Below are 27,276 nucleotides of genomic sequence, written 5' to 3'. Positions count from 1 at the left end.
ACTATTGTAATTCATAATTATATACTTGACAAATATGTTTTGTAGTTCTGATAGGAGCAATACATATTCAACCAGTGAATTTAGAGGGAAGGTTTGATGAACTTTATAGGTATGTGCATTATACTTGATCATGCTTGAGCATAGATGATTATTTCATTGTGTGGCGTAGCAACATCACAATAAATAATGGTTACAAAATAGTCCTTAAGAGATCAAACACCAATGAATCAAAAAACTTTTTATTTAATTGCATTATAAGGGCTCTTCCACACCAGCGTTCGCGACGTTTTTAACATTCAATGTAGTTCACAGGGATCTCTCAATATGATCAAGCAGAATTGGATACTCTGTTGATACACAACTCTTCCTTCAACTGCACACCAGTTCCTCCCAGTCTAGTATAGGAATCAGCCGATGAGACTCATCTGAAAATTGAAGACAGTGGGAGAGGATCACACAGAGTCACATATTATTCCATAAATATTAGAAGCCAGTTTCTAAGCAAATAATAAGTATTGATAGCAAGTAATAATGATGATAATAGTAATAATAATAATAATAATAATAATAATAATAATAATAATAATAATAATAATAATAATAATAATGATAATAATAATAATATATACCAAGGGCTTTCACCCCTTACAAGAGAGTTAGCCAAATCAAAAGGCCCACTGCCCTGGATCAGAAGCAATACAGCAAGACACAGCACATCCACAACAAGGGCACTTCACTTGATTATTTACCTCCTTTCTCCGCCCCCTCATGCAGAAATAGAGAAGACGGGGAGAAATCCTTTCGTGCTGCGTCAAAACATCATTCAGACATAACCACTCCCTACCCCTCCTTTCCTTGCATCACAACATCACCAATACACAACCATTCCCCACTCACGCCTATCTTCTGCCTTCTCTTTTCCTTCCTCAACAGACATTCCCCTCTTGCTCAATGCCCCTTTCACCCCATCCATCCATATCACCCTAGGTCGTCTCCTCAAGTTCACTCCATCCACCTCTGCCTTCCACACCCGTTTTACTAATCTTTCTTTACTCATTCTTTCTATGTGTTCAAAACATCCTAATACTATTTCATCAGCTCTATCTGCCATCTACTTTTCCACCCTAGCTCTCCTCATTACCTCCTCGTTTCTCACTCTATCCAACCTTGTAACCCCTACTATAATTCTCAGACATTTAATCTCAAACACAAATAAAAATTTCCACTCTGCTCTTAAATTCCAATTCTTCGCCCGATACAATGCCGTCAGCACAATAACCCCTTCATATAGTCTCCTCTTTGCATCTATTCCCAAATTCCTATTTCTCATGACATTTTTTAATCTCTCAAAGCATTTACTTGCTTCTCTCAGTCTACAATTTACTTCCACCTCCTCTCCTCCCTTTTCTGCTGCATGCAACCCTAAATATCTAAAGCTATACTTTCTATAGACTCTCTCCTTTAAGATTTACTTCCAACTTGCTGTCATCCTCTACCCTTGTACATCTCATCACCTTTTACCCATATCTACATTCAAATATTTCCTATCGCATACCCTCCCAAACTCCGTCACTAGCTCCCTAAATCCCTCTTTCGACCCTGCCACAATAACAATTATGATAATAATAACAACGACAATTACGATAATAATGATAAAAGAAAAATCCTAATCACTTTTAGCTTCAACTATACCCTTCCGTTCTGTTACCCTCCTTGAATATTTACTTTACCACCTCTATTCATTAACTGATTGTTCCACAAGGACAGAAATACTGGTTATTAGGAGTATTTGTGTGTGTGGGGTGGGGGAACAGAAGAGAGAGACTGAGAGGACGAGAGATAGAGAGAGACGAATTGTTTGCAAACGACAAATCAGTTTACATTGCACTTCTCTCCTAGGTGCTCTCGGGCGTGCTCGACCAGCTTTCTTCTCGTTAAGCCAGACCGTTCCTCCTCCTCCCTCGAGAACTGCACCATAAGATGACCCTCCACCTGCACCTCCACCTCCCGCAGGGCCTTCACCAGACCCTCGAATCCTAGAGGAGTCAAGGAGGATCTATATCGGAAGTCTAACACCCGGTACTTCCTGTAGATAGACATATACAGCCGTCAGTTTATTGTTCAAACGATTCACACCACAGAAATATCTATATCATTCGTACTACAAATGAATTTATATTATTTGCACTACAAATAGATTTATAATAGTTTGTCAGGGGAGAGGAAAATAAAAACGTTTAGTAAACAAGAAAAGGAAAAATAGTTTGGCCAAGTGAACGACGCATAGACTTCATTTAATCAACTTCAAAGGATGTTAAATTAACACTGAGGAGATTAATACTCACTTTTCCACATGCAAGGTCGATAACAACTTCACCACCCAATCACATTTTTCATCTGTGATGTCGTGAAGGATCAGGTGAAGGGCGACGTTGTTTAGTAAGGGAAAACCAAGCTGCATGTCGCCTGCCGTCGCCGACAGTTCAATCTCTGGGAAATGAATACAACACAAAAATAATTAAGGGCTATTGGTGTGTATATATATATATATATATATATATATATATATATATATATATATATATTCAAACAATGAGGCCTGCCCGTCGCGAAGCTATGAACTCAGGTCCCCCTGAACATCAGAGACACGTGCACAGATAGAACCGAATTCAAAGCTTCGCGATGGTTGGGCCTAATTGTTTGAATTACAACGCTGACGCTAGCGATTTGTATATTGTTTACTCTTGTCGCATATTGTTGGCTTTTGTTGTCTTAGTAGTAGGTGGTATTATCTATAGGGTTATAATCTGGTACTGCAGCTTTCTTATTTGGATGGAAGAACCCTAACGACGCAAACAAAAGGAAAAACTTACCCAGCCGTTTCAGGTTTTGTAGGTCGTTGGCCTGGCTCTTGAGCGCCGCCAAACCCTCTGGCGACCTGACACGGACAAGAACCTCCTTGGTCGAAGCCGGGATGACCGCGTCGACACTCCAGGGGCCATCGTAGCTCTTGAACGTGCAGGTAGCTCCAGGAGAGGCGAACTCAGTGAGAGGCCACGTGCAGCAGCCGTGAGGACATTCCTCGTAGCAGTGGTGAAGGGTGAGCCACACTCGGACTCGTTTTCTCCTGAGCCCTTGGATGGCCTCTCTTAGGGAGGGTTCCTCGTTGCAACAGTGGCGCGGTTGGAGGAAAAGAATCTTCGGGAGATGCGGGAGAGACCTCAGGAGGCGGAAGTTTCTGGTGACCCACCATCCTGAAGGTGGCATCATCGAAGTCACGGCTGCCGCGAAGGAAGCGTCTGTCCCACTCCACGCTATGGCTTCAAGTTCGTCATCCTGGGTTGAGGATGACTTGAAAATGAGCTCGGCCATGTTCTCGGCATAGTCAGCAAGCAAACCATCCTGCTTCAGGATGCCTACAAGTATTAGGAGCAAATTCCACACCTTGCTCTTCCGTCGTCGTTTGAGGTCGATTTGCAGGATCTCGCGGAATATTTTGGAGGGCTCCCCCTTGCCTGAGTTCAAGGCCCTGAGTTGGTCACGAATCCCCAGGGCAGCTCGGTACTCGAGCTGGCTGGCATGAGGAAATGTGTACACAAGGACGTCTCCCGATGGCTTTTGGTATCGTCGGCACGAGAAAAAGGTGTCTAGCATCTCGTTTGGGTAGCTGTACTTATCAGCCAGTTGACGCAGACGATCCTGATCTATGTCCGCATCTCCTTTCAAGATGTTTTGGAGAGCTGCTTTGTTGAGGGCTCTGGTGAAGGAGGCGATTTCCCTTCGTCCTTCTTCCCTGTTGAGATCCTGGTCGGCCAGACGGTCCATCAGAATACTGAGATGCATCTGGTCCAAGGCATCCAGCAACTCTGGTAATGTTAGCGGAACCTTGACTTTCTCTGGCTGAACGCACGCCAAGTAAGTCAGCATTATGATATTCCGCGGCGTCTTCTCCAGATGCTCGCTGACGCTTGAGACAGCCTTGACCACCTCCTCCTCGGGTGGGGGATTGGACATCCTTACTCGAAGTGCCCTGTAGTACTTCCTCGCCATTGCCTCCGTCTTCGGAGTTGACATTGAGGACAACTGCACGTGAAGACACTTGACACCCCTCATGAGAGAAACAGCCTCGTTAGTACCCCTTGTTCTTGATGTCATGAGGATGCGGAGGTTGCCGTTCTGGGCCTCCTGGAAAAGTTCCTTTAGAAGACTTCCCACCTGCGGGCTAGTCTCATCAAACCCATCGGCCAAGATGAGAAGTTTCAAGTTGCGGATTGCCCGCAAGAGGAGGTCGTTGCTGAGGTTACTGCTTGTATTTGGAAGCGAGGACTTGACGAACTCCGTGAGTGTTGTTCCGCAAGAGGTTTGTTTACATGCCAAATGGAGGACTAAATCGAACGCCTCCAGCTCGTCGATAGTTCCGATGGCGTCCAGGTGATCAGACAAAACCTGAGCCACAAAGGTCGACTTGCCAACGCCACTGAGGCCTTCGATGCATATGACAGGTGACTTGGTCCTCCCTCCCGCCACAGGCATCGTAAACATTTCCTTGACTGGAAGAGGAACCTTCCGAGTGTCTTCTGGTTTCAAACCTCTTTCTTCCCTGTACAGATCAAGAGGCTCGTAAATGTCCTTGAGTGCAAAAGGCCTGAACCTCATGATCTGTGGAAAGGGCTGGATTTCGAGTAAGTCCCTTTTCCGTGGCTCACTCTCCTTGGCTCCCTCCACCACCAACCTCCTCTTCGTCTCATCCAAATCAACCACAATATCCTGCACCTTCAGTTCAGCTAAACCTTTCTCCACCTTGTCTTTGAGATCTTCTATAACTTTAACGGGTTGTCCTAGACCCGTCCTAGATACTTTTAGCTTGTCCAGTGCTTTCAGACACACAGCAGTCAAGTCGTCGAACATCTGGTTCCTGTCTGCGTCACTGACGACATTTTTCCTGATTAATTTCGACTTGTGCGCGAATGCGTTGCGGTGCTCCTTGATGCAGTACAGGGTGTGTTCTTCACTGTCCACGTCCTCCTGCCAACAGGGGTCGTTCGCGGGCCGGAAGTCGCACCAGCGGGTCAGGATTTTGTACTGAAGAGTTACATCCATGTCCCGAAAAGGAGTCAAAGACTCGATAGCATCCCGCTCATTGTTACAGAAGCCCTTTCTCCACGTCTGGTCCGATGCAGACAACCAAGTAAAGATGTGCTGAGCCCCGCCGAGGAAATGCGTCTCGAAGGATGCAGTCAGGACGTCGCTCAGGTAATAGTCGATGGCTTTCAGTCCTTTGGAGTAATTCATGTCACCAGTAGTGAGACCTCCGTGGGAGCCGGCGACAGCCATCTTGATTTAATACCATCTGAAGGATGTAGTTTCTGATAAAAATAAAAATAAAACCCACACATATGTATGTATATATATATATATATATATATATATATATACAGTATTGGAGAAGTAAGGAAGCACATTTTCTTATATGCACATAGAATTGAGTACAACATTGTTGTAGATATTAATTTTCTTCCTTAAATTCTCTAATGCTTTAACTAAACTACTTGCATTAAGAAGATGAGGAAACACCAGACAGCCATGTAGGTAGACATATGTTATTCCGACGTTTCGTCATCAAGAAAACATCTTCAGGTATTACATTTGTAACAACGAATAACAAAACAGTAAAACATAACAATGATAATAACACAGTTTCTACCATAGTAACAACGTTTGAGTACAACGGAGGGTATTTACAATGCTGAGTGTGTACCTTCGTCACGTTACTGTCTGTTTGGCTACTTGGCTAACCTCACCTGCCTGCGGGTTGACCCCACAGTTGGTGGTGCCATTAAGGTTAGGTGGGAGGGGGGGGGGGTGGCGGCTGGAGGTGATCTCTCCACGCCTAGGCGTAGTGCGGAATTGAATAAAAAGTTCGTAGATGCCATATCAGAGTGTTTATTCACTAATGGTGAGTTTTCTTGAACTAAGTGCACTAGAAATTGTGATTTCCGGAAGTCTCCATTTCAGGCAATTTATTTCGTGACTTCTATTTACTCTTCTCTATTGATGTCTTTTTTTGTAGTGTTTCATTTATTGTTCTATTGCTCCATTTCATTTATGGATTGTTAAATGCCGACTAAGACTACATCTCGTATGACCTATGTATGTGCTATTACGAGGCGCGCAGTCCACGGTATTACAACGGCTTTTGTACACTACATTTGTCCTAGATGTAGTCTTAGCTTGGCCACACAATTTGCTTTTAATAACCAAGGAAAACATTTAGAGCCCACTTGAAAGGTCTTATTAATGTAATTCCTAATTAGTCCCTTTTTGTAGCTCTCAGAACATTCGCTATTATCATCCATACATTTGTCGGAGTCGGTAGGTTTGTAGTACACACTTGTGGCAAATTCACCTGAATTAGAATTTACAAGAATATCTAAAAAGGGTAGTTTACCATCAGCATTCATCTCTATAGTCAATGAGAAGCCTGAATTCCGTTGTAAACGCGATCTTACGGATTCTAGATCAAGAGAACATGTGCAGATAAATATATCATCTATGTAGCTAGAATATAACTGAGGGTTCACCTTAATATCCTGAAGTGTTGTTTCCTTCACTGTCGACATAAAGACCTGGGCGAAGAAGACCCCAAAGGCTGACCCCATTTCATCAGCATCATGATGGACATATATGTTTCCTTCAGGACATTTGAAAGGGTCTCTGCCGTGCAGATTTGAAGCATTTCTTCTAATGTGTTTCTTGGAATAGGGAGTGATGTAAGATCACTCTTACTCTAATGGCTATCAGGACTGCAGTCCCTTCCCCGCTTTCACTATGCCTCTCCAGACCAATCTCTCCTTCACTGTTTTCTTTCAATTTTGTAGGTCAGGGTTAATCCGGGCCACGTCATTCGCCACTCGTGATGTAAGATCAGGGTGATTATATACATAGTTCAGGATGATCGCAGTTGTTCTGAGCATTGGGACGTTAGTGAACAGACTGACTGCATCCAACGCGGTTATGAAGCCGTGAGGTTTGTTCACTCATACTATGTCTATCAGGCGCGGATCCAGGAATGTTATTTGGGGGGGGGCCCGAACCGATAACCGATACTTGAAACACGCCGATATTTTAACCCCAAGAATAATGCTGCTGGCTTGGAGATTGGGCCAGAGACCTAAGTCTGTTTTGCTCGTAATTGTATGTAAAATCATATATAATTCACAAATATAATGCAAATCATAGATTCGCATTAAAAAGTGTTTATGCAGGGAGAATCAAACTCGAGATGAGTGTACCATACTCGGGGCGTTGGGGGGGGGGGGGGCCTCCCTTGTATCCGCGCCTGATGTCTATAGATTCATCCGTTGATCGAAGAGACTAGGTTTTAGGTATGTAGGGAGAGATTGTACTATGAAGCTTTTTAGTAACACTATAAAAAGGGGATTTGTGAAATGACGGTTCTTAGAGTATTACCTTCTTTGTGGGTTTTAACGTTCCCCTAAATACATCCAGAGGAGTAGTCACCAATTAATGTGTTAGACCTAACTACGCCAGGCTAAGCATTCACTACAAAGATAAGTTTATTCAACTTCTTCAGTGATTCAATTGGATTTCGTGACATTTTCTTGAATTTCGATCGTTATTGTAGGATTTCTCCAATTGAATCACTGAAAAAGAGGTTCAATAAATCACTCTTCTTAACATGTCGCGCATTTCAGAGAATCACTTCTATTGTAACCAAAATGCTACCAACACATGAATATCAAGGAATTTATATTTTTTCATTGTTTCTCTTATATATGCTTTTGTTAATCGAGTATACATTGATCAGGTCACGTTTGTATATATATATATATATATATATATATATATATATATATATATAAGCCAAAATCCGTTGTTTCCATCTTCATGCATTTCTTCGATATATACTGGACAATTGACACTATTTCCCTTGTTTTTATATTACCATTTTGTCTGGTTGAATAGTTTATGTATTCTTTCATCGTTTTCTGTAGATTTCAGACTGTAAATACACTTTGTATAATTTGCTTTGGTGTAATTTCAAGCTCGACAGTTGAAACCCAGACACTTATGAACAATGAAATACAGTGAGATATGAATTTTGTTTCTTCTGTAGAATATCCTCTCTATCATATACAGACAATCTTAACGCGTGTTCTAGTAACGCATTTTTGGTATAGCGCGGTATGTTGTACTAGAAATTTCTCTCGAATTACGTTTTTCATATCACTTTTACGCGATCTGGGCCAACAGCATTTTCAAATTGCGTGCAGGCGACCCGCGCGCCAGCAAGCGACCGCCTGGTACACTAACCGCTCCCGCTCTCTGTGTACAATTGCTCCTCCCGCCAATTTCTACGAGTGTTTGCGTCAGCCAAATATCATCCATATTACAGTATGTGTTTATTTACAAAACTGGTCAATTTTTGTGACATGGTCGTTGGGGTTTCATCCTCTTCCCATATCCATGGTAGGTGCAACTCTGGGGGGAACCTGATCCATTATTTATTTGTGTGATTTTCTAATTGCGCGACGTCCATAGGAACGCATATATCGCGTAAACAGACGAATACATGTATTCATTTAGTTATAATCCTAATTGGTAAAAGTTTCTGTTTTATATGCAGCGGAAGGCGCTGGACGCTGTCACGCTCATCTCAGACCAAGAGGAAACCAGTCGGCATTTGTAATTGTTATTTCGAACTATGTGTTCCTTTCTTTATCTGCACTTCATGTATATTGATTCAATGTCAAATAAAATTATTATTATTATTATTATTATTATTATTATTATTATCATAATTATTATTATTATTATTATTATTATTATTATTATTATTATTATTATTATCATGATCATTATTATTATTATCATATTTTTATTATTATTATTGTTATTATTATTATTATCACTACTATCATAATCTTTATTATCATTATCATATGACACGGAAGAGAGGTAGGCGTGCAGACAATATAATCTGAGATGCAGAGAAAAGAAGAAATATAAGGTGATAAAGAAAATAAAAAACAATAACAAATGAAGTATCATGGAGTAAAACCGAATAAAACTACCCACAAGGCAGCAGCTGCGTAAAAAATATATTCAAATGTAATGAGAGTGGAAGGCAGCACAAGAAGAAAGGACTAGAGCAATGGTTCCCAAAATGGGGGAAATTTCCCCCTGGGGGGAAATTTGAACCTACCTACTAAAAAAATCTCAGATGAATTTTCTCATTTCTGAGAGAGAGAGAGAGAGAGAGAGAGAGAGAGAGAGAGAGAGAGAGAGAGAGAGAGAATGCCTGTTTAACAGTATATATGTACATTTGAAAAATGAAATAGTAAATAGTCACAGTGTGTTTTAACTACTCTTTCCCTCATACACATGAAAGGGGGAAATCTGGATGGTTGAACTGGGTGCAAGGGCGAAATGACAGAAAAAAGTTTGGGAACCACTGGACTAGAGCAAGGCAACGGGTAATAGGACAACAAAATAACGAGGCACAGAGGGAGAATTATAGACTAAAGAAAATAGCGACAAAAAGGTTATTAAGAAGAAAAAAGAGAAGCTTTTCGTAAGGAAGTAGAAAATATTGAAAGAAATAGGCATGGAGGAAAAATAAGACAATTTTATCAGGAAGTCAAAATAATAACAACTAGGTACCAAGCTAGAGAGAGAATGATAAAGAATAAGAACGAAGAAATAATAGCAGGAGAGGCAGAAGTGATAGAAATATGGAAGGAACCCACTTTGAAGAATTATTAAACCCGCCAACGGAAAATAACCCTCTAGACAACAATGATAATTAATCGAACTACCCAAGGACCAGAAGAAAAGATGCTCGAAATATCTATAGAGGAAATTAAACGAGCAGTTAAACATTTAAGAAACAATAAAAGTGACTCCCCGTTTCAAGTGACTCCCCGTTTCAAAAGACTCCCCCAGTCAGATCAACCTAGGTTCAGACGACTCCCCGTCACTTGAAACTAGTTTCAGACGACTCCCCACCCGTTTGAAATGACTCCTTATTCGAATGAACCTAGTTTGAGATGACTCCCCATTCGAATGAACCTAGTTTGAAATGACTACACGTTCGTTATTGCTGTAATGCGCAATTTTTGTCTTAATCTTTTATCATTTCCTAGATAAATGTTAGTTCCAATAGATGTAGTATTGCGCGACTGTGATTGTTTATATTTGTGATTGTTTCAGAAACCGAACAGGAAAGATATAACTGGTGAGTAGCTTATTCCGTAAATTTATAATTTTGATTGACATTCGTTATTGCAGTAATGCGCAATTTTTGTATTTATCATTTTATCATTTCCTAGATAAATGTTAGTTGCATCACGAAAGAGAGGGCATGAGCGGATAACCTAGTTTGAGATGACTCTCCATTCGAATGAACCTAGTTTGAAATGATTACACATTCGTTATTGCTGTAATGCGCAATTTTTGTCTTTATCTTTTATCATTTCCTAGATAAATGTTAGTTCCAATAGATGTAGTATTGCGCGACTGTGATTGTTTATTTTTGTGATTGTTTCATAAACTGGTTCGAATGAATCTTTGAAACCTTTGAAATGAAACGAACAAGTTACAGAGGTTTGTTAATTGCCAGTGTTGCCGAGATTTGATAGTTGTCAGTGTGGTGTCGTGTCGTGTGCTACCATGGACTTTAATACTGAAATGGACGAGGTGGAACAGTTCCTGCGGTCAAAAAATTATCCAGTGCATGTTGGAAACAACAAGGGAAAAAAAAATCTAATTTTCGAAGGAAGTATGTTCATAAACCGAACAGGAAAGATATAACTGGTGAGTAGCCTATTCCGTAAATTGATAATTTTGATTGACATTCATTATTGCTCTAATGAGCAACTTTTGTCTTTATCTTTTATCATTTCCTAGATAAATGTTAGTTCCAATAGTTAATTCTCATTAATGTATCCACGAATATCCCCCTTAAAAATAAAGTGAATGGATGCAACCTGAAGCCCTTCTTCGAACGTGCTCCAGAAGTTTTACCACCAAGTTCTTCATCAGACCCACCATCTCCAACTTCAATCTGCACCAACTCTGGTGGACGTCTGATATTTAAGAAAAAATCTGGTCCCTCTGGAAAAATAAATAAGACTTTCAAAAACACAAGTGAACCCCCTTGCTGTCAAAGTAATTAAAGGTGATGGAATTTTTTTTTTTTTTTTTTCGTTCCATGACATTCGCTATCACTGGAGAAGAGGACCAAAATCCTGTTGTCAGAAGCTTGATATGTGATTTCCTTTCCACCAGTGAAAATATCAAAGTTGATTCAATGCGTGAGGATAAACATAAGAACATAAGAACATAAGAAATAAAGGAGACTGCAAAAGACCATAAGGCCTACACTAGGCAGCTCCGTATCCATCACCACCTGTCATCCCCATCCATAAAGTTGTCTAATCGTTTTTTAAAACAACTGATAGTTTCAGCGCTTACTACATGGTTACTAAGTTTATTCCATTCATCGACCACCCTATTAGTAAACCAATTCTTGCCTATTTCCTTCTTAAATCTAAATTTGTCCAGTTTGTACCCATTACTGCGAGTCCTGCCCTGTTGTTTTATTATGATGACCTTGTTTGCATCACCCTTGTTATAGCCTTTGATCCACTTGAACACTTCTATTAGATCACCCCGCACTCTGCGTCTTTCCAGAGAGTGTAAGTTTAGGTGCCTAAGCCTCTCTTCGTAAGGCAAATTTCCGAGTCCTTGTATCATTTTGGTCATTCTTCTCTGTACTGATTCTAATGAATTTACGTCCATTCTGTAGGACGGAGACCAAAACTGTACCGCATAGTCAAGGATGGGTCTAACTATCGCTAGGTAGAGTTTAATAATTACCTCTGCACTTCTATTCGTTACCGTCCTAGCAATGAAGCCTAATGGTCTGTTAGCTTTATTTCTGGCGCTAATACACTGCTTCCTGGTTTTAAGGTCCGGACTCACCAGAACTCCCAAGTCCCTCTCGCACTCAGATTTTTCTAAAAACGTGTTATCTAAGTTGTATCTATTTTCGGGGTTGTGTAGCCCTACGTTTAACACGCTACACTTAGAGATATTGAAGTTCATTTGCCACTTCACCGACCATGTTAACAGCTTATTAAGGTCATCCTGCAGAATCTGGGCGTCGTCTTCTGACCTAATTAGGCGTCCTATTTTAGTGTCGTCCGCAAACTTACTAACATCACTATTTAACCCTTCGTCCAAGTCGTTTATATACATAATGAACAACAAGGGACCCAAAACCGAGCCCTGGGGAACCCCGCTAGTAACATTGCCCCACCTAGATTTTATTCCATTTATGGTGACCCGTTGCTGTCTGTTACTAATCCAAGCTCTAATCCATTCTAACACTTTTCCTCCTATGCCATGGGCTTTGATTTTATTTAGTAGTCTCTGGTGTGGCACTTTGTCGAACGCTTTGCTAAAGTCAAGGTAAATAACATCGTAATTTTCATTGTTGTCTGCCGCCTTATATACCTTAGTGTAAAAGGATAGAAGATTAGTCACACATGACTTACCCTTGGAGAAACCATGCTGTGAAACACGAATTAAATTATGCCCTTCAATGTGTTCTCTGAGTCTATTTACTATTATTGATTCAAGCATTTTTCCTATAACCGATGTCAAACTGATTGGCCTGTAGTTGCATATAGACGATCTATCTCCCTTCTTAAAAACAGGAACAACGTTTGCCTGCCTCCAAGCAGTTGGAACAGAACCAGTGTCTACCGATTTATTGAATATTTCAGTTAACTGGTCGCAGATTTCAAATTTACACTCTTTAAGCATTCTTGGAAAAATTTCGTCTGGACCCGGAGATTTTGTAGCTTTAAGTCTGTCAATCTGCTTGACTACTTCCTCTTTACTAATGCTGATATTAGTTAGACTACTTTCTTCATCCCCTCTGAAAATCGGATCGCAGTCAGGTACTTTATCTAACCTCTCATCAGTAAATACCGATAGAAAATAATTGTTAAACTCCTCACTCATTTTTTCTTCCGATTCAATCATGACATTTTCATTGTTTTTAATTGGTCCTATTCTTTCTTTATTTTTTGTTCTATAGAGGTGAAAGAAACCCTTTGGGTTGGATTTTGCTTGACTGGCAACCTTGATTTCATAATTACGTTTCGCTGAACGTGTATTCCTTTTAACCAGCTTTGCCATTTCGTTATAACTTGATCTAAGGTGTGATTCCCCGTTTTTCATTTTTACGTAAAGTCCTCTTTTCATTCCGATCTCATGTTTCAATCTGTCCGTCATCCATTTGGGAGTATTACTATTTTTCCGTATTGACTTTAGGGGGATAAATGTATTTTGTGCATTAATAATTAGATCAGTTAGATTGTTATACATGTCATTTAAATTACTGACCTGACTGCTGGGCCCTCGCCCCCAATTGACCTGCCCTGAGGTATGCGTAGTACCCTCTTTGACCCAGACCTGACCTAAGGTATGCTTCTTACCGTCCATGACCCACACCTGACTAGCCCCGCAACGAGAATCAAGAATGTCTGAAACGTCCGCCTGGCTTTTCGTATTCAATTTCAAATAGGTTTTTATATTGTCAAAGTTTGCTTTCCTGAAGTCTGGTACTTGAACGTTATTCGTACTTTTTATTTTTTCCCAAATAACATTAAATCTTATTTCTTGATGATCGCTAAAGCCTAGACTATCTCCCACTATTACGCTGCTAATTTGGTGCTCATTATTTGTTAGAATTAAGTCCAGGGTATTTTGTCCCCTCGTAGGATCGGTAATCATTTGTTTTAGGAAATTATCCTGCACTACATCTAGGAATTTCTTCGCTTCATGATCTCCTATTAAAGTTTCCCAGTCAATGTTTCTATAGTTAAAATCTCCCATGATTACAACGTTTTTGTACTGGGACGCTCTGTGAATTTCATGAATCAGGGAATCAGTCTGCTCAATGCTGAGGTTAGGAGGTCTATACAAGACGCCAATAATAGCTTTCTTATTCTTGCCTATAATCTCTACCCAAATAGATTCCGTACAGTCCTCTTCCTTAATCGAATTGTTGACAATACAGTTTAAAGTATTTTTAACGAAAAGTGCTACACCTCCCCCATTCCTGCCGACCCTATCCTTATGAAAAAACTTATATCCTTCTATTTCGATTTCCGGAAGAAAATGTTTATCAGCCATGTTGATCCAGGATTCAGTAATAGCTATAATATCGAAATTTTCTACGCATGCTTTACCTCGCAGCAAATCAATTTTGTTAATTATGCTCCTGCTATTTGTATAGTAAACTTTAAGTTTATCTTCCCTCCACCTGCTTTGGTGATTTTTTACACAGTCCTCTAAGTTGTTTCTATTGCCTAAACTATATTCCGATACTTCCCCCCCTTCTCCCACATAATCTACCCGAAAAAACCCTGTAGGATGCCTACTTCTCGCTCAAGGGATTCAGCAAGGAGCCGAAATCCTCTGGGGGACAAGTGCACTCCGTCCCTTGTGTATAGGTGATTCTTACCATAAAAGCGGTCCCAGTTGTCGACAAATGCCCATCCATTGGCCTTACAATGTTTTGCCAGCCTGCAATTCATTGCAATAGCCCTGGAATGCCACATGCCTCCAACTCTGCGCCTCGGAAGGATTCCACATACTACAGGAACACCTCCCCTATTCCTGATCTTGTCTAGCGCATCCCGGTACCGCGCAAATAATTCCTCACTCCCTAGCTTACCTATATCATTTCCTCCGGCACTTAAGCAAACTACTGGGTCCTTACCTTCTCCTACTAGACACTCCTCTATCCTATCTCTAACATCTCCTATGCCCGCGCCAGGGAAACACACCTGCGTCCTATGTTTCCTATCTTTGTCGCAGAAAACCCTGTCTAAATACCGCACTTGACTGTCTCCAATTACCAAAATCTTACCTGTGGGCAGGGATCCAGCGTCTGCCCTTTCCTTCTTCTCTTGGAACAACTACAGAGATTATTGCAGCAGCCACGTTTCAAGTAAATGTATGTGTTTGGGCAAAGTTTGGATCTATTCACACATGGCATATACATAGGCCGAAAGGTAGTAAAATCCTAAAGGATTCAGTGTACCTTGAGAATAACGAAGACAACCATTTCAATGTAGTTATCCGTGTGTAGTGTAATTTGTAATAAGTAATATATAGGTCATTGTAATTCAAGAAAAAAAAACTAATCATGTATAGTGTAATTAGTAGTTTTTTATGGGGGAGCAACCTTAATAAAAAAAATCAAGCATCCAATAATGGGAGTCATTTCAACCTGATGGGGAGTCATTTGAAACCAGTTTCAGTTAACTGGGGAGTGTTGTCAATCTAGTTTCATTTAACTGGGGAGTGTTTTCAAACTAGGTTCAGGAGACTCCGGGGGTCATGTTTTGGGGGAGTGTCCTCAAGCTTCTACACCGGCAAAGACAATACCATCAGAAATATGGAAATGAGGAGGAGATTTTTTTAACGAAAAGACTACACCGACTGATAAAAATAATTTGGAGAAAAGAAAGCATATCAGATAGCTGGAGAGAGGGGAATATCATTTCAACACACACACACACACACACTTCAGCGAATGGACGGCTTGGATGACGTTCTGATGAAAACTGAAGTCTGTGGATCCCAACGCAAAGAGAAGTGCCTAGTGTTTTTGCAGGGTGGGGGGGAAATTGCTCGTGGAGTAGTGGGAACGTAGGGAAAGAGGAAAAGGGGAGGGATTACTGAGGGAAATGGAAGGAAATGAGGAGGGAGTAGACTTTGCCCAGCCAGACAAGCGAAAGGTAAACAAAAGACTGAGTGAGGATGAAATGTATAATAAAAATGTAAAGATTAGAAGTATAGAGAGGAGCAATACAGAAGAAAGTGACGAGAATATGTTCCAGGGATTTAAAGAGGGTGGGGGGGACACAACCCCCCCCCCCGACTGATAAGACTAGAGGAGAGAGTTGATAAGGTGATCGAGGACTTGGAACGTAAGTTAGGTAATGTAGACTCCATTTTCCAGAGAATTGAAAGGGAACAACTAGAGAAGGCTAACAGAAACTTAACTGAAGAAATAGAGGACCTAAAAAGACAGTTAGGAAATGTAAAGGAGGAGAATGAGAAATTGAAGAAGAATAGTAATGAAAACAGAGAGAAAATAGCTACAGAAGCTAAAAATTGGAGAATAACTCAAGAAGGGAATAAGGTTTCATTCACTGACATAGTCAAACAGCAATTGAAAGAACATAATGAAGACTCAGTTATTAAAGTGATGAGACAGAAGGAGAATATAGTAAGAGAATTAGCTGACAAAAAGAAATGTATAATTATATTAGGAATGGAAGAGAAACATAACCCAGATAGAACCGCAAGAATCAAGGAGGAAAATGAAAGAGTAAGCAGTTTATTAAAATTAGTCCAGGAAGATGAACCAGAAATTATAAAGGAAATTGAGGAAAAATTCAGACTCGGAAAATATAGTACAGATAAGACCAGACCAATTAAGATTAAATTCAGGTCACAAACAACGGCAGAGAAAATTCTATCCAAGACAGGGAAACTAGCAACAAATGATCAATATAAAAAGGTATGGATAAAAAGAGAAATGAATAAGGAGGAAAGAGAGGCAGAAAAGCAGAAAAGAATTGAAGCTAAGGCAAAAAACGAGGAAAGAACGGAGTCAGAGAAAGAGAGATTCTATTGGAGAGTAGTGAACATGAAAATAAAGCAGTTCGACATACTAAAGAAAAACATAAGGGAAACAGAGAACACAATGGAAGTGGCAGAAAACTAAGAGTGTCTTACACAAATATAGATGGATTGATAACAGGATTGAATGAACTGAATGATTATTTGAAAGAAAAAGAACCGGACATAATGGGAATTGTAGAAACAAAATTAAAAGGCCCACTACCACCCAACAGTGTAGGACATGATACATACAATTATTGGATTAGAAACAGAGAGAAAAAACAAGGGGGTGGAGTTATGTTCCTGACTAAGAAGGATATAAACGTGAAAGGTGTCATATATGGAAAGAATACAGTAGAGATGATTATGATAGAAGTGGAAGACCGAGATAAGAAGAGCAGAAAATTTGTGATCAATTATGTGCCTCCGAAAACAGCCTCATGGGAGGAGAGTGAACATAAAAGTATGTTAGAGGACACAAAGATAGCATTAACTAAAATAATGGAAGACGGAGGAAGAATAGTTATGATGGGCGACTTTAATTGCAAAGAAATCTGCTGGGAAGAAATGACAGTAAAGAGTGGTGATGACTCATGGGGAAATGCTCTACTTGAGATGATTACTGACCATTCAATGACACAATGGATACAAGAGAACACTAGGTATAGAAATGAAGAAGAACCATCGAGGCTAGACTTAATAATTACATCTGAACCTAGAATAGTGGACAAGATTGAATATAAAACACCAATAGGTAAAAGTGACCACATATTGATTGAACTGGAACTTAATGAAGAAAAATATATGAAAAGAAATGAACAATATAGAAAAGGAAGAATGATGTATGAAAAAACAAACTTTGATAAAATAAGAGAATTCTTCCAACAAGAAAACTGGGAAGAAATATACAAAGAAGAAACATCAGTGGAAGAGAAATGGAATATTTTGACAAAAATTTACGAAAAAGGAGTGGAAAAGTATGTCCCAAGACAAAAACAAGAAAAAGAATATGTAAAATGCTGGTACAACAAAAGTTGTAGGGAGTTAAAAGACAAAAGAGACAAAGCCTGGACCAGATGGAAAAAAGACAGAAGACCTGAAAAATGGAAAATATATACTGGTTATAGAAATGAATATGTACAAAAGTGCAGAGAGGAAAAAAGAAAATATGAAAAAGATGTTATAGAAAAGTGTAAAGATCAACCAAAACTATTCTACAGATTTGTAAACAATAAACTGAAAAACAAACAAGACTTGGAGAAATTAAGACAAGGAGGAGTTGAATACACTGAGGAAATGGAAATGGCAGAAATTATGAACAAACATTTTAAATCAGTGTTTACAAGGGAAAATATACAACCTGAAGAGATTGAGTGGAAGGAAAAAGTCCCCCCTATGGAAGAAATAGAAGTAACAAAGAATGAAATATTGACACACTTGGGTAATTTTGATGTCAGAAAATCGCATGGGCCAGATGAAATAGCAAACTGGATTCTGAAAGAATGCAGGAATGAACTGGCAGACAAAATACATAGCATAATAAGCAGTTCCTTAAAAGAAGGAAAAGTTCCAGAAGATTGGAAAAAAGCAAATATAGTACCTATATATAAAGGAGGAAATAAAGAAGAACCTACCAACTATAGACCAGTCTCTCTAACAAGTACAATAGCAAAAATATGTGAAAGAATTATCAAAAGTAGATGGGTAAAATACTTGGAAAAAAACAACGTACTAAATCCAAGGCAATTTGGATTCAGACAAGGACGATCATGCGTCACCAATTTAATATGTTTCTATTCAAGGCTAATAGATATAATACAAGAAAGAGATGGATGGGCTGATTGTGCATTTCTAGACCTAAAAAAAGCTTTTGACAAAGTACCACATAAGAAGTTGCTTAAGAAATTAGAATATGAAGGAGGAATACAAGGTAAATTGCTAAATTGGATGGAAGACTTTTTGCAAGAAAGAAAAATGAGAGTAGTGATAAGAGATCAGCACTCAAAATGGAATGAAGTAATAAGCGGTGTCCCGCAGGGAACAGTTCTGGCCCCAATAATGTTTGCTATATATATTAATGATATGGATGAAGGAATTGAAAGCTATATGAGCTTCTTTGCAGATGATGCAAAATTACTGAAAAGAGTGAAAACTGAAGAAGATTGTGAATCACTACAGAGAGATCTAAATAAAGTACAAGAATGGAGTAGGAAGTGGGAGATGGAGTTCAATACAAAAAAGTGTAGTATAATGGAATTTGGAAAAAGCAAAAACAGAATAACAGGATCATATAATTTGGGAGAAGAAGGAATAAAAAGAGTAGAAAATGAGAAGGACCTGGGAGTCATTGTTATGAATAATATGTCACCTGAGAAACATATAAATAAGATTTTTGGAGAAACTTATAATTTAATAAGAACAATCAAAGTGGCATTTACATACCTGGATGAAGAAATGGTGAGGAAAATCCTAATCACCCTGATAAGACCAAGATTGGAATATGCAGCAACGATATGGTCACCAAGTACAAAAAAATGTATAAAAAAACTTGAAAGAATACAAAGAGCAATTACAAAATTGGCACCAACACTCTCAAAACTATCATATGAAGAGAGACTACAAAAACTTAAACTACAGACACTAGAGCAAAGAAGAGAGAGAGGAGATTTGATAGCTATTTACAGAATCATGAAAGGCATAGAAATTACTGATAGAGAGAATCTGATAAAATGGGATGACAGAAATACAAGAGGACACGGAAAGAAAATAAAAAAAGACAGCTATAGAAGAGATTTGAAAAAGAACAGCTTTCCTCACAGAGCAATAGACAGTTGGAATAAGTTAGATGAGAAAGTGGTGTGTGCAAAAACAATACATGAATTTAAAAATAGTTTAGATAAAATGAGATATGAAGACGGGACCCCACGAGCATAGCTCCCCTTCCCGTAAAATACAACTAGGTACAACTAGGTAAATACACACACACACAAAAAGACAGCTATAGAAGAGACTTGAAAAAGAACAGCTTTCCTCACAGAGTAATAAACAGTTGGAACAAGTTAGATGAGAAAGTGGTGTGTGCAAAAACAATACATGAATTTAAAAATAGTTTAGATAAAATGAGATATGAAGACGGGACCCTACGAGCATAGCTCCCCTTCCCGTAAAATACAACTAGGTAAATACACACACACACACACACACACACACACTTCAACGAATGGACGGCTTAGAAGACGTTCTGAAGAAAAGTGAAGTCTGTGGATCCCAACGCAAAGAGAAGTGCCTAGTGTTTTTGCAGGGTGGGGGGGAAATTGCTCGTGGAGTAGTGGGAACGTAGGGAAAGAGGAAAAGGGGAGGGATTACTGAGGGAAATGGAAGGAAATGAGGAGGGAGTAGACTTTGCCCAGCCAGACAAGCGGAAGGTAAACAAAAGACTTAGCGAGGATCAAATGTCTAATAAAAATGTAAAGATTAGAAGTATAGAGAAGAGCAATACAGAAGAAAGTGACGAGAATATGTTCCAGGGATTTAAAGAGGGTGGGGGGGACACAACCCCCCCCCCCGACTGATAAGACTAGAGGAGAGAGTTGATAAGGTGATCGAGGACTTGGAGCGTAAGTTAGGTAACGTAGACTCCATTTTCCAAAGAATTGAAAGGTTGGAACAACTAGAGAAGGCTAACAGAAACTTAACTGAAGAAATAGAGGACCTAAAAAGACAGTTAGGAAATGTAAAGGAGGAGAATGAGAAATTGAAGAAGAATAGTAATGAAAACAAAGAGAAAATAGCTACAGAAGCTAAAAATTGGAGAATAACTCAAGAAGGGAATAAGGTTTCATTCACTGACATAGTCAAACAGCAATTGAAAGAACATAATGAAGACTCAGTTATTAAAGTGATGAGACAGAAGGAGAATATAGTAAGAGAATTAGCTGACAAAAAGAAATGTATAATTATATTAGGAATGGAAGAGAAACATAACCCAGATAGAACCGCAAGAATCAAGGAGGAAAATGAAAGAGTAAGCAGTTTATTAAAATTAGTCCAGGAAGATGAACCAGAAATTATAAAGGAAATTGAGGAAAAATTCAGACTCGGAAAATATAGTACAGATAAGACCAGACCAATTAAGATTAAATTCAGGTCACAAACAACAGCAGAGAAAATTCTATCCAAGACAGGGAAACTAGCAACAAATGATCAATATAAAAAGGTATGGATAAAAAGAGAAATGAATAAGGAGGAAAGAGAGGCAGAAAAGCAGAAAAGAATTGAAGCTAAGGCAAAAAACGAGGAAAGAACGGAGTCAGAGAAAGAGAGATTCTATTGGAGAGTAGTGAACATGAAAATAAAGCAGTTCGACATACTAAAGAAAAACATAAGGGAAACAGAGAATACAATGGAAGTGGCAGAAAACTAAGAGTGTCTTACACAAATATAGATGGATTGATAACAGGATTGAATGAACTGAATGATTATTTGAAAGAAAAAGAACCGGACATAATGGGAATTGTAGAAACAAAATTAAAAGGCCCACTACCACCCAACAGTGTAGGACATGATACATACAATTATTGGATTAGAAACAGAGAGAAAAAACAAGGGGGTGGAGTTATGTTCCTGACTAAGAAGGATATAAACGTGAAAGGTGTCATATATGGAAAGAATACAGTAGAGATGATTATGATAGAAGTGGAAGACCGAGATAAGAAGAGCAGAAAATTTGTGATCAATTATGTGCCTCCGAAAACAGCCTCATGGGAGGAGAGTGAACATAAAAGTATGTTAGAGGACACAAAGATAGCATTAACTAAAATAATGGAAGACGGAGGAAGAATAGTTATGATGGGCGACTTTAATTGCAAAGAAATCTGCTGGGAAGAAATGACAGTAAAGAGTGGTGATGACTCATGGGGAAATGCTCTACTTGAGATGATTACTGACCATTCAATGACACAATGGATACAAGAGAACACTAGGTATAGAAATGAAGAAGAACCATCGAGGCTAGACTTAATAATTACATCTGAACCTAGAATAGTGGGCAAGATTGAATATAAAACACCAATAGGTAAAAGTGACCACATACTGATTGAACTGGAACTTAATGAAGAAAAATATATGAAAAGAAATGAACAATATAGAAAAGGAAGAATGATGTATGAAAAAACAAACTTTGATAAAATAAGAGAATTCTTCCAACAAGAAAACTGGGAAGAAATATACAAAGAAGAAACATCAGTGGAAGAGAAATGGAATATTTTGACAAAACTTTACAAAAAAGGAGTGGAAAAGTATGTCCCAAGACAAAAACAAGAAAAAGAATATGTAAAATGCTGGTACAACAAAAGTTGTAGGGAGTTAAAGGACAAAAGAGACAAAGCCTGGAACAGATGGAAAAAAGACAGAAGACCTGAAAAATGGAAAATATATACTGGTTATAGAAATGAATATGTACAAAAGTGCAGAGAGGAAAAAAGAAAATATGAAAAAGATGTTATAGAAAAGTGTAAAGATCAACCAAAACTATTCTACAGATTTGTAAACAATAAACTGAAAAACAAACAAGACTTGGAGAAATTAAGACAAGGAGGAGTTGAATACACTGAGGAAATGGAAATGGCAGAAATTATGAACAAACATTTTAAATCAGTGTTTACAAGGGAAAATATACAACCAGAAGAGATTGAGTGGAAGGAAAAAGTCCCCCCTATGGAAGAAATAGAAGTAACAAAGAATGAAATATTGACACACTTGGGTAATTTTGATGTCAGAAAATCGCATGGGCCAGATGAAATAGCAAACTGGATTCTGAAAGAATGCAGGAATGAACTGGCAGACAAAATACATAGCATAATAAGCAGTTCCTTAAAAGAAGGAAAAGTTCCAGAAGATTGGAAAAAAGCAAATATAGTACCTATATATAAAGGAGGAAATAAAGAAGAACCTACCAACTATAGACCAGTCTCTCTAACAAGTACAATAGCAAAAATATGTGAAAGAATTATCAAAAGTAGATGGGTAAAATACTTGGAAAAAAACAATGCATCAAATCCAAGGCAATTTGGATTCAGACAAGGACGATCATGCGTCACCAATTTAATATGTTTCTAAGAGATGGATGGGCTGATTGTGCATTTCTAGACCTAAAAAAAGCTTTTGACAAAGTACCACATAAGAAGTTGCTTAAGAAAATAGAATATGAAGGAGGAATACAAGGTAAATTGCTAAATTGGATGGAAGACTTTTTGCAAGAAAGAAAAATGAGAGTAGTGATAAGAGATCAGCACTCAAAATGGAATGAAGTAATAAGCGGTGTCCCGCAGGGAACAGTTCTGGCCCCAATAATGTTTGCTATATATATTAATGATATGGATGAAGGAATTGAAAGCTATATGAGCTTCTTTGCAGATGATGCAAAATTACTGAAAAGAGTGAAAACTGAAGAAGATTGTGAATCACTACAGAGAGATCTAAATAAAGTACAAGAATGGAGTAGGAAGTGGGAGATGGAGTTCAATACAAAAAAGTGTAGTATAATGGAATTTGGAAAAAGCAAAAACAGAATAACAGGATCATATAATTTGGGAAAAGAAGGAATAAAAAAAGTAGAAAATGAGAAGGACCTGGGAGTCATTGTTATGAATAATATGTCACCTGAGAAACATATAAATAAGATTTTTGGAGAAACTTATAATTTAATAAGAACAATCAAAGTGGCATTTACATACCTGGATGAAGAAATGGTGAGGAAAATCCTAATCACCCTGATAAGACCAAGATTGGAATATGCAGCAACGATATGGTCACCAAGTACAAAAAAATGTATAAAAAAACTTGAAAGAATACAAAGAGCAATTACAAAACTGGCACCAACACTCTCAAAACTATCATATGAAGAGAGACTACAAAAACTTAAACTACAGACACTAGAGCAAAGAAGAGAGAGAGGAGATTTGATAGCTATTTACAGAATCATGAAAGGCATAGAAATTACTGATAGAGAGAATCTGATAAAATGGGATGACAGAAATACAAGAGGACACGGAAAGAAAATAAAAAAAGACAGCTATAGAAGAGATTTTAAAAAGAACAGCTTTCCTCACAGAGCAATAGACAGTTGGAACAAGTTAGATGAGAAAGTGGTGTGTGCAAAAACAATACATGAATTTAAAAATAGTTTAGATAAAATGAGATATGAAGACGGGACCCCACGAGCATAGCTCCCCTTCCCGTAAAATACAACTAGGTAAATACAACTAGGTAAATACACACAAAATGATAAGTTAGAGTGCATATAAAGTCTTTACCAATATATTGTATAACAGAATGGAAGAATACATGGAGTATATAGTAGAAGTACCAATGCGGTTTTAGAAGAGGGAGGTCAACAACAGATCAAGTTTTTGTTATAAGACAACTAATAGAAAAGTATTTGGAATATGACAGGGAGCAACTACACATGTTCATCGATTTTAAACAGACTTATGATAGAGTGAGGAGAACATCTCTATGAAAAAATAATGGAAGACTTGGGAATACCACAAAAGTACATCATATGAACAAGGGCATGCTATGAAAACACAAATAGCGTAGCGAGATGTGGGAGTAAAACTACATCACCTTTTCAGAAAGAAGATGGCCTAAAACAAGGATGCATACTCTCACCACTGTTATATCTGGCAATGGAAAAAATAATCAGAGGAAAGTATGAATGGGAGAGACGAAGGAATAAAATTGGAAGATATATCCATAAAACTATTAGCACGTATGCTGACGACGTTGGCATAATGATAGAGAATCAAACAGAAATGGAAAACTTGGCGGCGCTCTTTAAAGAAAGTGCAGAAAGTGTTGGACTCGAGATCAATGAGAGCAAGACGATGAAGGTAGCAAGAGTCTAATTTGCCAGAAAGGGTGCAGATTGCGGGGATAGACATTGAGAGTGTTAAAGATTTTAAATACTTAAGAGTAAAGGTGACCAGTGACGGAAGAATGAAACAGGAAGTGGAAGTCAGAATCGGAGCAGGAAATCGATGTTACTACAGCCTAATAGATTGTTGTATAAAAGGTCAATATCAAGAACAACAAAAATAAGACTGTACAATTCAATAGTGAGACCAGTCATATTGTACGGCTGCGAAACATGGGCCCTTACGAAAGCTATGGAGAAGTTTGAAGCTCTTGAAAATATGATTTTACGGAGAATTTTAGGACCCGTGAATGATGATCAAAGGCAAGAATGGAGAATAAAACATAACTGGGAAATTCGAGAACAAACAAAACAACCCGATATTAAAAATGTAATAAGATTAAAAAGATTGAAATGGGCAGGACATGTTACAAGGATGCAAGAAGATAGATGGCCAAAGAAAGTGCTCAATAGTGGAGTGCGTGGAAGACGACCACTTGGACGACCTAGAAAAGACTGAAGGAGATGCATTGAAAAAGATGCGCAGATGAGCAGAATAGAACCAAGAGAATGGAAGGAGGTGGGACAGAAAGATATGGCGAGACGTTTCAAAGGCGGTTATGGATCACCAAATGGCCCGAAGACCAGTGGAGAGAATGAGACAAAACAGAGAAAATATGGAGGAGTAAATTCAACAGGACGACAACAGTTGAGGCACAGCTAAGTTCAGTAAGACTATTCAACAACTTCATGTGAATGATAATGGCAGCAATCCATCCTGGGGAATTCCCTCCTTTTACTTCGCAAGCAAAACAAAAATAAATAAATAAAATGAAATAAAAATAAAATAATCTCATAATTTTAATCCACTTACCTTCACGTCCAACACTGAGAATACACGTAATCAAAATATGTCAGCCGTTTTGACAATATTTGGGCCGCTACTCAAACGCACTTTGTGTCGTACACAAGCGTACAATGCACACGGAGACGACGCATCAGCCGACTGACGCTCAAGGCCACTCCTACCCATCCCTAGGAAAGGTGAGGAAGACCTTTCCAACACCACTGGGTTTTTCCCTCTCTAAGCCACCGTCTCGCCCTTCCCAGATTAAAATAATAATAATAATAATAATAATAATAAAATAAAATAAAATGGTGAGGAGGAGAACGGTAGGCGACTAGAATTATAGGAGTGTGCATGCTTGCATATTGCATTTCAGTCACGTCATAGACCTGATCATTGTCTGGTCGAAGGGATAGTGGTACCGCTCTCGACCACTGATTGAGCGATGCGAGGTCGAGTGTCTCCCGGGCGAACCGGCACTCCAACTCTGGTGGGCAAGGATTTTTTTTTTTTCTTAAGGTCACAGTATTATTCATAGACTGGGCCAGATATGAGCTCTCATCCGGGAGGATGATCATTGTCGAACGTGGTCCAGGACCGGAGTGGTGAATCACACAGGGAATTTCCTTTTTGTCTAAGCATCACATGACCGAGTCTTTTGATAACGTGATGCAATACTGAGCGTCGAAGTGTCTAGAGTTGGATGTTGCTACCTTAATAATCATTCGTCCAAGTTTTCATCCTTAAATACATGACCCATATTTTTTCATATTTGTCAAATATGTAATTAAATCATACCATACCTAGACATATCAGAATGTGTGTGTATATATATATATATATATATATATATATATATATTATATATATATATACACGAGTATAAATCAAAAAGTGTAATTTACGTCCAATTTCAGCTACCTTTAGGGAAAATATCCAACATAAACGAATTCTTCACTGCACCTTCCATGTAGGTGGTGTACAAAATGTAACAGGCCTCTATGTACCGTTGGCTGTTATGTACCACCGGCTGCTATGTACCATCCTTGGCTGCTATGTACCATCCCTGGTTGTTATGTACCTATGTAACCTTATTATTAACATAATAATAATGTTTATTTGTTTGCCACGCAAATAGATAATAGAGCTCTGCTCATTATTTGCTTCGCAAAGGACAGCTTCGGAACTCCAGTGAACTTCAACAAAAACCCACTGTGTTAGATAAGAAGAAATGAAGTAGACGATATTCATATATTTCGATCACAGACTGTGATCCTCTTCAGTGGAATACAGAGTAGTGAGGAAAATACATGTTTAATATACAGAGAAAGAGAAGAAACATGGACAGGGGTAACTCCAATGAACTTGCTCAGTATTTACCTCCTAACTCCAGTGGACTTGCATCCTCAGGATGTGGATTGTGTGTTCACCCTAGACAGGAAGCCCTTATCTGTGACGGATGCAACAAGTGGCGCCACCGCTTATGTGGTACAGCAATATCACAATCTGAGTGCCGGAATATAAACAGACGATTGAAAGCTGGCGAAGTTTTCATGTGGTGTTGCCCAGACTGCCCTGCCAATGATCCTTTTAATGCCTTCCCAGACAAAGAGTAGCCTGCCACAATCAACAACACACCCAATGGCTTCAACATAACACTTCCTATTGAGGACATCACGGCAGCTGCAGAAACATCATTAGATGATGAAGCATTACCAAGAACCCTTGCAGACACTCTTGTGACCTACAAAATTGTTTCCGGTAGGTTTTACGTACACCA

General features: G+C 38.8%; 1 protein-coding gene across 2 annotated transcripts; it reads right to left on the bottom strand.

The window, feature by feature from the left end:
• LOC143020963 (uncharacterized) lies at positions 1-25,642 on the bottom strand. Of its 2 annotated transcripts, none has more exons than XM_076178005.1 (5): positions 25,524-25,642; positions 2,874-5,366; positions 2,346-2,490; positions 1,882-2,086; positions 1-425 (listed from the first exon to the last, which is right to left on the bottom strand). In XM_076178005.1, the coding sequence occupies exons 2-5, from the start codon at positions 5,332-5,334 to the stop codon at positions 408-410; spliced, it is 2,829 nt and encodes a 942-aa protein (XP_076034120.1). In that variant the 5' UTR covers positions 5,335-5,366; positions 25,524-25,642; the 3' UTR covers positions 1-407. The 2 variants fall into 2 exon arrangements, with proteins under 2 accessions (XP_076034120.1, XP_076034119.1); XM_076178004.1 differs by having other exon boundaries at positions 2,874-5,350.
• Positions 25,643-27,276: the final 1,634 nt, after the last annotated feature.

The sequence above is a fragment of the Oratosquilla oratoria genome, chromosome 41 (genome assembly GCF_046742065.1).
Source record: "Oratosquilla oratoria isolate Oo_2021 chromosome 41, ASM4674206v1, whole genome shotgun sequence".
In the NCBI taxonomy this organism is placed as follows: domain Eukaryota; kingdom Metazoa; phylum Arthropoda; class Malacostraca; order Stomatopoda; family Squillidae; genus Oratosquilla; species Oratosquilla oratoria.
The sequence above is the reverse complement of the archived record's forward strand: the minus strand, read 5'-3'. Positions and strand labels throughout refer to the sequence as shown.